At 45.5% G+C, this 14,576-nt stretch overlaps 1 protein-coding gene across 4 annotated transcripts in view; it reads left to right on the top strand.

Moving 5' to 3' along the window:
* The first annotated feature begins 356 nt into the window (after positions 1 to 356).
* The window catches only part of ZNF720 (zinc finger protein 720), a 60,234-nt gene continuing 46,014 nt past the window's right edge, over positions 357 to 14,576 (top strand). For 2 of the 4 annotated variants that reach the window (XM_012505271.2, XM_003280470.4), the window contains exons 1-3: positions 357 to 3,242; positions 12,383 to 12,509; positions 13,016 to 13,111. In XM_012505271.2, the coding sequence (XP_012360725.2) occupies positions 3,240 to 3,242; positions 12,383 to 12,509; positions 13,016 to 13,111 (226 nt within the window). In that variant the 5' untranslated portion in view covers positions 357 to 3,239. Of the gene's footprint in view, positions 3,528 to 12,382; positions 12,510 to 13,015; positions 13,126 to 14,576 lie in introns of those variants that run through there. The other 2 variants (XM_030797668.1, XM_030797676.1) reach the window with 2 other exon arrangements.

A 14,576-nucleotide genomic window follows, 5' to 3' on the forward strand; every position in this document is an offset into this window, starting at 1 on the left:
TCTTTCTGCTCTGGGGAGGGAAGTACTTGTTCCACACGTCTCACCGAATATGGCGCAGAGCCTGATCTGTCCCAAGTGGGAGTTTAACCAAGCTAGAGGGGGCCCAGTCTGACACCTACCTCCTCTCCCACCTTCTACTCAGCCAGAAGACTAGGAGAATCTGAAAGCAGAGGTGGTGCAGCGCCACTAGCTCCAGGAGTCCGGAAAAACAGGGATAGGGCATTCTGGGAGGTCGAGGTGGGTGGATCACTTGAGCTCAAGAGTTGGAGACCAGCCTAGGAAACATGACGAAACCCCATCTACAAAAAGCAAAAATTAACCTGGTGTGGTGGCGCGACCTGTAGTCGCCATGATTGAGCCGTGATTGTCCCACTGCACTGCAGCCTGGGTGAGAGTGAGACCGTGTCTCAAAAAAACAAAAACAAAAAAACAGAGCTAGGGGTGGGGAGCCTATGGCCACTTGAGTCTGAGCCAGCTGGGCCAGAGGAACTGAGCTCCCAGCCCTGTGGCTGCCAAGGATCCTTTTTCCTTGAGCTTGCAGGGATCGAGAGAGAGAGAGACAGTCAGCGGCCCTGATGTTAGTGATGCAGACTCCAGGAGAAGGGGGCATGCTTGCAGATAGAGGAAGTGAGCCCCTCTACCATGTTCCACCCCCACCATCCTCCTGGGACCCCAGCCTGCATGCCCCCCTAAAAGTTGCTTTTGCACTGATTCAGTGAATATACAAGCAAAGGCCTAATTGAAGACCTGTGAATGGAGTGTACGGTCCTCAGTTCCCAGCTGAGGGGCCCCTCGGGCTCCCCATATTCCCCTCAGCCTCCCCATCTTCCAGCAGGGGCGTGGAGTGCATCCATGGCCACGAGTATTGATCTGTCCCTCCCAGCCTGTACATCGCCCCGAGGCAGTTCTGAGTGGATGATGTGCAGTTGGATTCCTCAGCTCATTTACATGGTTGATGTTACGGCTACTGCTTTTACTGCCACAACTCCCAGGCCCAACCTGGCTTAATGTCTTAAGTTTTAAGCAAAAAAAGATGGGGAGCCAGAGCTTTGTGGCAGGGCTGGAGGTTGTGGTGCACTTTAGTTTTGTGGCAGGATGAAGGCTGCAGTGGTTTTATTAATCATGATTGGCCTGGCCATAGCTCCAGGCTGAGAGGGACAGGTTTGTCAGTGGTGGTCCCCCAGATGTCGCTGTGGCCAGCCCTGGCCTGTCTGTCCTCAGGCCCAGCAGGAGGCGCTGCCACAGGCTCTGACTGGTGTCCCTACTCCCTGTACCCCAGATGGACATAACCTTGGGGTCTACAGTTGGAATATATCATTCTCCCCATTTTAATCTGAGCTGCCTGACACAAGGAGGGTGGGGTGGGTAAGGGGCCTGGGGAGCCAGGGTTGAATCATGGATCCTGGGGAAAGGTTACAGACACAGGAGCGGTTGTCACCTCTCTGTAGAGCCCTACTGCTTGCCACACAGCACCTTCTGCAGAGACTAGCTCTGAGGGTGGCGGGGGACCCCACAGGCCATGGCTGCTCCTCTCTGCACCTGTCTGTGCCTGCTGTGGGATCCTGGACTGGGGGGGGAGATTACTACCCTGTGAGCCAGAGGGAGACTGTCTGGCTGTGACCTCTATGTGGGGCTTTGCAGAGAGCTGCTTATGGGTAAGAGACACCTTGTTTCAGAGGGAATGGGCATGAGCTGGCAAGTGAAGCACCCCCACAGCTTATCAGGAACTTTTTCTCATTTTTAAACCATCATGTCTTCATTTCACTTTGGAATAAAGTGAGGTTTTGAAACCTACTGCCCCAGTCTCTGGATTGTAAGGGCTGTTGTCAGACAGGTTACTAGGAAAGGAATATGTATAAATTAGGTCAAACTCAAGGTTATGTTTATAATGTTACCTGAGTGGGAGGTAAGAGGGTGGAGTCACAGGCACTCAGCTGGCATTTACCTGGCCCAGTCACTAGACTCTTGGGATTGTGACACAGGTGAACATCCCCTGTCATTGGAGAAAAAAGGCTGGAGGGAAGGCCGGGTGGGGGAGGGGTGCCAGGCTGTGGAGTCAGGCCCTGGGCATGCTGGACCTGGTAGGTCACTGAACATCTGACTGGGCACCTGCCCCTGTCCCTTCAGTTGAGGTGGGATTGGCAGCACTCCCCAGAAGGCGTGCAGTGCTGGGAGAGCGGAGGAGGGTCTGACGTTTGCCATCCTGTGGTAGGTTTTAGAGCTAACTAGATGCTTATGGAGAGCTAATGACATGGGAAGAAGGCAGCCTACCTTGATGGACTAGAGGGATAGAGCCTGCGATGTGAGAAGTGGGTGTGTGGAGGTGGCCTGTCTACAAGAGGGCAAGTTTAAGGCTCATTGCAGTGGCACTATCTTAGCTCGCTGCAGCTGGTGGCTGCTGCCAGGCCATCCCCCTCCAGAGCAGGGAGGCCGTCAGCTTCATGTATAATTGAATACCTTTTGGGATGCTTGGATAGTCCTTTATTTCTTGGAAATTCAGAAAAGAAAAAAAAATACAATTCTCATGTCTGTTAGTTTCCCTGAGCCAACTGGAAAAAAGATGTCTCTGACACCAAGATTTTAAGTGACACCCAAGGGAAGCCACCATTACCTTGGCCATTGAAGCCTCCTGCATGCTCCCCAAAACCCCCAGCAGTTTCCTCTGCAGTCCCACAGTTATGTCCTGAGCAGTGGTGTACCGTGTGATGAGAGAGATGCTAAGGGATGGGATGAGGGTCTTTCCTGTGTTATTAGAACGGTTAAAAAGTTGTTTTAACGGTGTCCAAATGTCCTCCTTCTTATACTTAACTAGCTAATAAGATGCCTTATACAAGCAAAACCAGGTACGGGAAAGCAAGTGCATTTCAAGTCCCAGCTCACCCCTTAAATTAGCTGTAATACCCTCAGCAGGCGGCCCCCCACCTCGATGAGCCTGTCTCCCATTCAAAAAACAGAGAATGAGGGGGCGGGGCCTGGAACTTTACCCAATCAGTGGCGTTGGAGTGGAAATCGTCCAATCGGGAGCAGCCGGAGAGCAGGGGCGGCTTCCGGGATTTGGCGGGGGCCTTTGTTGGCTGCAGTAAGAGCTCGGGTCCCTTCACCTGGTCTCCAGAGTCCTTCCATCTGGGAGGCCCAGGCGGCTTCGCGTTCTGAGAATAGACAGAGCCTCTGTTGCTCTGTGACCTGCAGGCACTGGGAGATCCGTAGCTAAGACGCCAGGACATCCCGGAAGCTGGGAAATGGTGAATGTGCCAGGTCGGGGGTCGCCAGAAGAGGGAGAGGGGCGGTCGAAAGCGGCGGGAACCCGCTTTGGGGGCACTCGGGCCTCCCCGAGGTCAGTTCCGGGGTCTGGGCCCCGAGTCCTCGCGGGCGCAACTCGGCCCTTGGTCCCCTCCGTCGCAAGATGGCGGCCGGGCCAGCAGCCTGTACCTCGCGCGTCCCGTCCCGTCTCGACCCCGCAGAGCGACCTCGGCCCTGGCCGGAGCTGTTTCTGGGCGGCCGCAGCCCGCGTCTCCCCAGATTGTGCGGTGAGAACGTGAGGGTCTCAGGGGAAACCCCGGGTCGGCGTGTGATTTGTGTGTGGGAAGATACTGTGCCCCGTGGTGTCCCAGTCTCCTTTTTCCTCTTACAAATTAAAGGGAGTCACCCTTAAAGCGTTAAAGGGTTTATTTGGGTAAACAGCGATTGGTGAAATGGGAAGCCTGTCGCGGTGGTTTGTGGTTTAGGGTCCTCTGGAGCAGCGATTTCAAAATCCCAGGGCTTAGCTTTGGAATGCTGCTGGGGAAAAAGAAATAGGGACAATCTCTCTTCCACTATGGCTGTAGAAAACGAATACATTTCCACAGAAAGTGTGCTAGATTAATTGGTCAATTACAAACATTCATTAAAACATCAGGTCCTGTCTTTTGCAGTGGAGGATTTGTGACAGTGGATATCTCTGTTCCATATTCTACTGCTATCTGGATGTCCGAGTTGAATGCCAAATGTTATGAGACAGGACTTGGCACCTCCTAGAAGTGTTCACGTATACTAAATGATCTGCTATTATGGAAATAATTAAATGACATGTTTCTTGCCCGAAAGAGGTATTTTGGCCTTACCTGTTGAAGTATAAAGTTTAAGTGCCTTACAGTTTCCTTCCTTTCTATAAAAACTGTGTTTGAGTGATTTAGCTATTTTCCTGAAACCTGTTAGGTCACTGAACATCTAACTGGCTGGGCACCTGCCCCTGTCCCTTCAGTTGAGGTAGGATTGGCAGCACTCCCCAGAAGGCGTGCCGTGCGGGGAGAGTGGAGGAAGGTCTGACGTTTGCTATCCTGGGGTAGGTTTTAGAGCTCGCTAGATGCTTGTGGAGAGTGATGAGATGGGAGGAAGGCACCCCACCTCGATGGACCTGAAAGACAGAGCCTGCGAAGTGAGAAGCGGGTGTGTGGAATAACCCTGACTAGGCATAGAAGACCTCAGTCTTATTTGAGCCTGCAAAAGGAGGTCATTGAAGGCCCAGTTAGTTCTTCCTGGGGAGCGTCCCTTTCAGGTGTCCCTGAGGTTCACAGCAGCCATGGAGGGAGCCCTTTGTACTGGGAGAAGCTGCAGAGTTCTGGATTCACAGGCGGATGTGGTCGAGGTTGGGCGGGAAGGGAGATTGGGAAGCTCTTTCTGAGGGTGGAATTGTTAGCGTCCTGGGGCTGTTTCTTGACTTTGTCAAATAAAACATCTGGATATAGGTAAGAAGTTCCTTAATTCTAAAGGAGTATTGCAAGAGGAGGAAAGCACCAACTGTAAGATATTTGTGGATCTCACAGTTGAAGCAGGAAAGGCCTTTCTTTCATAGGGAGGAGGAAACATGATTAAAGGTGGGAGGGGAAGGGCACGACTCTGGGGCAAAATCAGATCCCTGATCAGAGAATGACTTCACCCTGAAGTCAGCCTGTCCTCAGGAGGGGCATAAAGAGGGGTTGAATATTGGCTCAGGCTGTGGGTGGGACAAACCTCAGGGACCTGGAGAAGGGGAGAAACTTAAGCAAGTTTGGTTAACACATATTTTGTTTTGACCACCGAAGACAAAACTATTTAACTGCTTATGAGGGGGGACAAAAAAGGAAATAGAAGAGTTTGTGGCTTTGTGATACCTAAAACAGGGAGCGTCATCTAAGTCATAACGGGAAGAGGATTCTTTGCAGTAAGCTGCTCTTGAAGAACACAAAGGAAGGGGGATTTCTTTCATCACAGCTGCTTCCCAGGGTTAACTACCTACCCCATCTTTTCCCCACTCCTTTCTCTTGCCCTACACATTTCTTCCATTAGGCTGAGTTGTATCTTTTATAATAAACTGGTCAATGCAATTACAGTCTTTGCTGAGTTCTGTGAATCCTTGTATAAAATTAATGAACTTGAGTAGGGTATTATGGGAGACCCCAATTTATAGGCAGTAGCTCAGAAGTATAGATGGCCCCTGGGGGATTGTGACTGGCATCTATAGAGGGGGCAGTGTTGTGGCACTTAACTCTGAACTTGTGGGGTCTGTGCTGCCTCTGGGTGCTGTCAGAATTGAGTTGTTGGACAACCAGTTGGTGTTGGAGAATTGGCTGGTGTTCAGCAAACCACACAGTGTCATAATAAAGCACAGGGACCTGGGCTGGAGAGACTCTGGGTGTCTCCAGGAAGGGAGGCTGTATTCCCCTGCACACAGGCTGTCACCCTACACATTGTGCTGTGATTCCACGTCTCCTCCCGGGGTGCCAGGCGACTGAGGACAGAAAGGGAAGAAGTTCTGAGAACAGACCCCTGCCCCCACTGTGCTGTCACCACATAATTGACACCCACTCTGAACACACCCACTAGGCACTGGCATGGCCACGCCCCTTTCAGGACAAGACGTGACCCTCAGGAATTGTGCCCATAGCACCTTTGCTCCTAGAGTTTCCAGCCAAAATTCCCATACAAGTGCCTAGAGGACTCCTGGCTTATCCTTGCCCCCAGACCCTGAAACTGCAGCAGCAACCCAGTCCCTCCATCAACCTAGGCTTGTGGACCACCCAATCATAGTCTCATCTGCCTGCATGGACACAGGAGTAAGTCAGAGCATAGCCCCACCTGGGCCAGTATCTGTAGCCCAAATCAGTCCTTCCACTAATTCTGCACTGCCCACCATGTGAGAGTTCCTAGTAGCACCTTCCCTTCTTCCTTTTAACTTCCCCACAAACCCTGACAGGGTGTCTCACTGTGTCGCCCAGGCTGGAGTGCAGTGGCATGATCATGCAGCCTTGACCTCCCTGGGCTCAGGTGATCCTTCCACCTCAGCCTCCCAAATCGCTGGGACTAGAGGCGTGTGCCCCCCACACCTGGCTAATTTTTGTAATTTTTGTAGAGATAGGGAGGGTCTCAATATGTTGCCCAGGCTGATCACGAACTCCCGGGCTCAAGTGATCCACCCACCTCTGCCTCCCAAAGTGCTGGGATTACAGGCGTGAGCCACCATGCCTGGCCCACAAACCCCTTTTTATGTGCACGCAGTGTGTCCAAGGCCAATCCTCAGGTGCCTGAACCTAGCGCCTGCTGGAATTCAGATGTCCATTAATTCAAGATTATGGCCCTAGATCTCCCAGTTGTGAGAACAAATACAAATTAAAAATATGAGACTTAACCCTTCTTGAAAATAAGGGAAGACATGTTTCTCTCCTTCCTTTTCTTGAATCATTTACTTTAGAGAATTTTTGTATGTAAATTTTTTTCTGCCTTTTGGAAATATGTCTAAATCATTGTAACAGCTAAACAGATCTTTTGTCTTTTGTCAGTCTTCGTTTTTTTTTTTTTTTTTTTTTGAGTCTTGCTGTGTTGCCCAGGCTGGAGTACAGTGGTGCGTTCTTGGCTCACTGCAACCTCTGCCTCCTGGGTTCAAGCGATTCTCCTGCCTAGCCTCCCAAGTAGCTGGGATTATAGGGGCCTGCCACCACGCAGGGCTAGTTTTTATATTTTTAGTAGAGATGGGGTTTCACCATGTTATCCAGGCTGGTCTCAAACCCCTGACTACAGGTGATCTGCCTGCCTCGGCCTCCCAAAGTGCTGGGATTACAGATGTGAGCCACTGTGCCTGGCTGTCAGTCTTTTTGATTCGGGACATTCTTTCTCTAGGAACTGAGAATCATTGATTTGAAATATAGGTAGCAAAGAAGATAGAGCCGTATCTTACAGTTTCTCTAGGAGAGCAGGCATCTACCTTCAGGCCCCTGGCTCCAAGTTGCAAATTTACCTGTCGCGAAGACATGAAGTTTATTTTTCCTTTAACTGTAGCCAAATAAAAAACAGATGGCCTCCCAATTCACAGGTGAATTTAAGATGAACTCTATCTGACAAATGGTGCTGTCAGGTCTTCTACTGAGGACTAATTATGGTGACTTTTCATGAGTGAGTGTTTTTCCAGTCTCTTAGCAGATTGCCTGTAATGTCCTTCACATTCTGGTCTGAGTGTGTCATAAAACAGTTTGCTTTCTTTTCTACCATTGTGCATCATTTTTCTTGTGATTCTGTTTTTAATTATATTTCCCAAACACTGAGAAATGTAAGGTGCCCACCAGGCCGCACTCTAGAGGGGACATTCCCTCTAAGACTTCTGTCACAACCCACAGTTGTGCAGCAAAGTGCCCATTGCCCCGAAAATCTGCAGGCAGAATAGTCTCTCTGCTTATTCGGAATCTTTAATCCCTTTTAGAACAGTTCGGCCAGATTTCCACAAAAATAAGTTCACAGGGCATCAGTTAGCCATTCCAGCTCTGTCTTTCCATGCCCCTGGCATCTTCAGACCTGAAACTGATTCAGAGACCATGGGGCCAGGAAACCAACCAGGCACACACATGCATTGAGTAGGCCTGAGAATCTCAACACTCCCCTCATCCTCTTGCCCAAATGCCCATGAATGTGCAGAGGGCGCATGCCACTTCCTTGCCCCTCCAACACCTAAATCTGCAGCTCCAAATGTTGAACCCAGGTCCTGGGGTTCTCCAGGATGTGTGAGAGCAGCCTTCCTGAGGGGCTGTCTCCTAGTTTTCTTCACAGCAACACCCAAGAATGCAGAGCCAGGTTGATTCCGCCTGGGGTCTGCACATAAAGGCTGGTCTCCACCTGGGATCCACAAGACAGGGCCAGACTTTGGACTGAGGATATATAGAAAATCCAGGGGACATTTTCTGCATTGTGAGAGATTGACATAGACCTTGTAAAGCCCTACTTTTTATGTGGGGTCTTTCAGGTTTTCCAGATCTTGTCCAGTGAGCTGCTGCAGTTCTGTGAGGGCCTTCTGGTCTAAGCAGAATATGGTGGCAGAATCTGTAAGTGTAAAGCAGCCCTTAGCAGAGGGAGGGCAGGGCCACAACTGTCCAGAGCCGTGAGTGAAGCTACACCTACCTGTGAGCTGTGTTACTGGAGTAGGGTAATCTTGTCCTTTCTTGTACCCAAGAGTTAGCTGATCAGGTATAGGTAATATTACACCTGGATCCAGAATCTGTGGTTCCACTGGGGCAGTTCCACTTTGTATTCTGGCCCCACAGAGTCAGCCTGAGTCTCTCCTGCCCAAATCACTACTGGGGCATCAGCACAGGATCACCAGGAACTCCCTCACCAGCACCTGGGAGTCCTTGGGACATCTGGTGATGTCCTGTGCAGACTGAGGTCAAGCTGACTGCGGGGTCTAATTTCTTTCCATCTCAGAAGGAAAGGAATGCATCATCCAGGATTTGTTCCTCCACTCACAGAAGGAATCTCTTTATTTGGCATACAAATGGGATTTGCTCCAGTTTTCTAATACGTGGATGAAGAACAAAGAGGAGTTCTGGAGACTCATACTGATAGGTAAACCAATTGCTTCCATTTCATATGGCCATTAGAAAAACACTTGTAGCAGCCATAGTCCCTACCATCCAGGAACTTTCCGTCTAGAGCAGATGGATAATGGCCAAATTCAGCATCATGTGGTCCTGTGCAAGCATGGAGGTATACAGGGAACTTGGGCTTGATTTGGGACACTGCCCTTATGTTGACATTGTGAGTTCTGATGTCACCACCTGAAGGGCCACCCATGGACAGAAGAGTTATTATTATTTCTATTGATTTTCTCTTGATTTGCTTTTTAATATAATTTTCCCAGAAGGCCCTACATGTTTTGATTAAATTGCTTGTTAATGGATTTACAAAATACTTAAGGATGAAACAAACAGTTAAAATCAGACAAACTCTGGGAGTCAAGTTCTTATGGTCAGGCTTAGGAAAGACAGGACTTAAATCAGCAACATAGAGATGGGAAGCCTAGGGCCTGCCCCGTGTCCCTAGCCTTGTTCTGCCCCAACCCTACCCAAATCCACCCTCTTCTGAGCTTGGTTCAGGCCTGGCCCCACCTTGGAGCCTACCTTCACAGAACTGTTTGTTGGAGATCAGACTTCTGAGTGGTTGCTCTTGCTGGTTCTCCAGAGCTGGTGCTCAGAATTTCCCCAAACCCAAAAGCAGTTAAATGGGAGCAAAGGACAATATGGGGGCCTGAATTTTTTTCTTCATTGAAAACAGTGTTTCTAGAGACATCCCACCTGGCACCTTTTTTCCATTCCTGCAGATCCAGTAGTTGCTCCACAAGTAGTAACAAAGTCAATGTAAAGACTACAGTGAGAAATCCTTATGAACTAAACTTCACCCTTCTTTTCCGTATCCCTCCCATCTGTCTATAGTTAGCTTTTATAGTGACAGGGAAACAGAAGAAGAAAGTAAGTCTGGGCCATTATCTAAATCCTGCTGGGAATTATGGGATACTTAGGACCCACATCCCAGGGGTTTATATGGCTTAACTCACACCATGTGATGTTCCCAGCACAGTGCATACTGTGAGCACATAGTACAAGCTCAATAAACACTGCTTTAATGCGTGTATCCATGCTGTTTTCCAAATGCTGACTTAGACATAACTGTCTTCTCCAGTGTCTGTATCTGTAGACTTTAAATGGCTGGCAAAGGATGTGATCTTTCAGGACAGTGGTTGGTGGTCCTCGCTGTGAATGAGAAGTATTTGCGTTGTGATTTAGAGTATTGGGTGTAAGGGACCCTGTGTGCTGTGCCCGCTTTCTCTAGCTGTGTGCTACCAATAATGGGTCTTAAGCCAATTCATGGAACTTTTCCAAACCTGCAGAATCACAGTACTTAGCATGGGCCCCAGAATACCAAATGATGTGTATGCATATTGAAACTTGAGAGGGAATGCTTAGCTAAGTGATTCTCAGCTCGGGCTTCTAAGTAGGGTCACATGGCCAGTTTGAAGAAATATGGCCACTTGTATGTTCCTCCACAGATTCTGTTTATTATTATACCCAGATTATGATTTACTTTTTTCCCCCACTAATATACAATGGTTATGGGTCCATCTGTGCGTCAGCACTGATACCAATTCGTCTCATGACAGCCGATGCTAACTTCATTCACCTGGTTCAGGTGCTCTCTGCCAGATTCCTTCACTAGTTTTTTTTCTCTTTGTTTTTAATGGATATCTAGGAGGGAGGATTTACTGAGTGATGCATATAAACCATGACGTTTAATCCAGAGACTACTATGTCTTTTTAGTTTCCCCGTTGCTTGTGGGTTGCTTTGGAGAGTGAAGGCTCTCACATTTGTTGACCGTAAATACTGATTTTTGAAACTGGGAATTCTGGAACAAGCCTCACTTCTGTAGGTTTCCATTTTAATTTACTAATTTCACAAGCATACACTCCTTTATTCTCTGTATTTTCAGAGAAAGATAACAATTAACATATAATTAATATATCTACTGTCTTAAAATTCTAAAATATAACACAGCACTTAGAATAAATAAAAACTTGGAAAAAACTAGACTCAGAAACACAAGCTCTTATTTTAGTTTATATCATTGTATGTATTAGTCTTCATAGTTTGTTAAAAAACGGAAAAAGGCATCATCCATAAAGAGTTTTATAGTTTTAACACAATTTAAAATATTTCTTAATTAAGAAATCTTCTGTCACTTTTCATGTATGTGTAGTTACCATTTCTATGTACATATGTGTGTGTGACATAAGCATCATTTGATCAGTTTTATGTTGCTGCCTTCCTGTTTTCATCATTCTTCTCGGTTATAACACCTGCTCTGAACATTCTTTTATACTTATCTCTGCATGTTGACCTGCATGTCCCTTTAAAATTAATTCTAAGTTAGATACTGGGGTAAAATAATAAATAAATAATAAATAAATAATAAAATAAGCTCTACTATATATTAGATATTTGGCAAAAAAATTTTTTTCAGGCTTGAGACAGTGAGGGGAAGGGTTAGCAAAATATTTTAATTAAAGAGGAAGAATAGTATTATTTCTCATATAGATTATTTTTATGGTTTTTATCAATACATGAAAAACTGCTAGGATGACATCTAGTAAACAGTAAATGTTCAAAAAGGATTCTACTATTCTTGCTATTATGTTATAACCTGTAAATTTCATAAAACTCTCAATTTCACATCATCCCTGAATTCTTCCCTCAGTATTCTACCTCTCTGCTATTCAAAAGTGTGGCCTCTGGACCTGAGGCATTGGCATCACTGGTGAGCTTGTTAAAAATGCAGAAACGCAACCCCAGCCCCAGCCCCAGATCTCCTGAATCAGAATCTGCATTTGAACCAGTTCTGCAGTTTATTGTTGAATACAATAAAATTTAAGAAGTATGCCTCTAAGTTACCATGACTTTTCCACCTGAGGATTATACACAACTGACTGTGGATGATGTAAATATAGACTCAAAAATGGATACTCCTATGTTGATGCCTTGGTTTTTTGTTTTTTGTTTTTTTGTTTTTGTTTTTTTGAGACGGAATTTTGCTCTTGTGGCTCAGGCTGGAGTTCAGTGGCGCAATCTTGGCTCACTGCAACCTCCGCCTCCTGGTTCAAGTGATTCTTCTGCTTCAGGTTCCTGAGTAGCTGGGATTACAGGCATGTGCCACCACGCCCAGCTAAGTTTCTGTATTTTTAGTAGAGATGGGGTTTCATCATGTTGGCCAGGCTAGTCTCGAACTTCAGGTGATCCACCCACCTCGGCATCCCAAAAGTGCCGAGATTACAGATATGAACTACCGCGCCCGGCCTTGATGCTTTAGTTTTATACTTTATATTCTATATAGGCATAGTATCTACACTGGTTTTGTGGATCTTATATCATTCTCTTTCCACAGAGTTAGAGAATACGTTAGAAAATATGATTGTGTTTAAAAGTATCTTATTGAATATTTCAGGTCACTCATATACATCAGTCAGTTTTCTTAGCTCTCATTTCATCTTGGTTTGTCAAATGATGAACTCTGCCCATGGCCACATGGTCAATGTGCCATTTATTTTTATTTCAGGGACTGTTGACATTCAGGGATGTGGCCATAGAATTCTCTCGGGAGGAGTGGGAACACCTGGATTCAAATCAGAAGCTTTTATATGGGGATGTGATGTTAGAGAACTACAGAAACCTGGTATCTCTCGGTGAGGATAACTTGTCTTTGGAATATCTAATATCTAATAACTAAGGGTTTTATTTCTTTCCTTTGTCGAATGTCACTTGGGAGCTTATGCTTGATATGAATGAATTCAGATTCCTGCTTCCAGGAAAAAAAAAAAATTGTGGGTTTGATGTAGAAAAGACTTCTAATGTTTGATCTTGACATTTGCCTTCTTTCTTGAGGTGATGTAGAAGCTTCACTCTAGTTTAGTGGTGATTCTAGAAACTGAGTGACATAAACTATCATTGCCCACACTTTAAAATCCAATTCCTTCTCCTTATTTTTGATTCAGTCATACTTGGAAGTGAAGCTCAGGATTCCCATATTTAAAATGTTTCCTAAACATTGTAAAGAAGCTGACAGGAGACAGTATTTGGGGAAGTAATTTTCCAGGATCCTCTATAATGTTCCCTCTTTACTGAGCATCCTACTGAGCTGGCAATTAAAGGACTCCCAGCAAGAGTCATGTGACTTTTTCTAATAAAACAGGTCTCGCTGTCTCTAAGCCGGACCTGATCACCTTTTTGGAGCAAAGGAAAGAGCCCTGGAATGTGAAGAGTGAGGAGACAGTAGCCATCCAGCCAGGTAGGTGGGAGTGAATGAAGTAGATGACATGGGTGAGAGGTCCAGTGGTCAAGAAAGAACCAGACCTTGGAGTGTGGATTGGGAAGTTCTCCCATGGAAATGATTTTTGAGATGCCTGGGTTTATTTCTTTCTCTTGGTGCTGTCACAGAGGGACATCTTCTGTCTCATATTCTTAAATTATCTGATGATTCTCCTTCCCCTTCTGTGATCCACCATCAAATTCACAGTGACAGCCAAAGTGCTCCCCTTGGCCTGTGAGGGCCTGCGTGATCTGACTGCTCTTCCTTTGATGTGGGGGCTCTGGGAAAGTCTATGCACGTTTCTACCTCTATGTGAAACCGCTTCTAAAGTTCTGGTTTTGCCTCATGTCAGAAGTGTGTGAGGGGAGTGATGGACAGTAGGATTTTTTTCAAACGTCCCAGGAATTCTGTGGGTCACATATTTTCTGGTATGTTAATTTCGAATCCTATGGTGGTTTCCAAGATGATCCTACAAAAATTAAGACTCAGTAATTCATCAGAGTGCAAAACATCTTCCTAAATATAAAAAAAATCTGATCCTGTATTTCACTTCCACTTTTCATCTTTTCTAGCCTAAACTAAGATTAGAAATATAATCTCTGTATGCATAAATTCCACAGATTTAAAATCATTTAATATATTACTTACTGTGTAGAATTCTTAGCTAAATGAATGTCTATGGGGAGCTTAGAATATTGTCCAGTATATAGTAAACTTTCAACTCTTACCTTATACATTCATAACATTTTATAATTTTGTCTGGTTAACTGTGAAGCTTAATGAGAATGTGTTCTTTATGTTCGTTTTCTTTCTTTTTCTTTTCTTTTTACTTTTCCTTCCTTCTTTCATGTGGATTTTTTCCCTACACTTGTAAATTATAGATATTTAAGAGGTGCATCCTGATCATTTGATTTTATATATGTATACATTGTTTATTGATTAGTACAAAGAAATTAATTAACATATTAATCATCTCACATAGTTGCCAGGTTTTTTGTGAAGAGAACATTAAAGATCTACTGTGTTAGCAAATCTCAAGTATATATGAGTATTGTAAACTATATTCACAATGCTGTACATTAGATCCCTAGATTTTATCTTTTAAATGAAAGTTTGTACTCTTTGACCAGTATCTCCCCAGTTTTCCCACCTGTCAGGTGTTGGGACCCGTTCTACACTTTACTTCTATGAGCTCAGCTTTTTTTAGATTTCCATAAATAACTGATATTATACAGTATTTGTATTTCTCTATCTTATTCAATTACCATAGTGTCCACCTGGTTCATTCATCCATGTTGTCAGAAATGGCAGGATTACCTTCTTCATTATGCTGAATAATATTCCACTATATATTGTGAATAATCAGCTATGAACATAGGGGTGCAGTTATCTCTTTAACATACTGATTTTATTTATTTATTTATTTATTTATTTATTTATTTAT

The sequence above is a fragment of the Nomascus leucogenys genome, chromosome 2 (assembly GCF_006542625.1).
Source record: "Nomascus leucogenys isolate Asia chromosome 2, Asia_NLE_v1, whole genome shotgun sequence".
In the NCBI taxonomy this organism is placed as follows: domain Eukaryota; kingdom Metazoa; phylum Chordata; class Mammalia; order Primates; family Hylobatidae; genus Nomascus; species Nomascus leucogenys.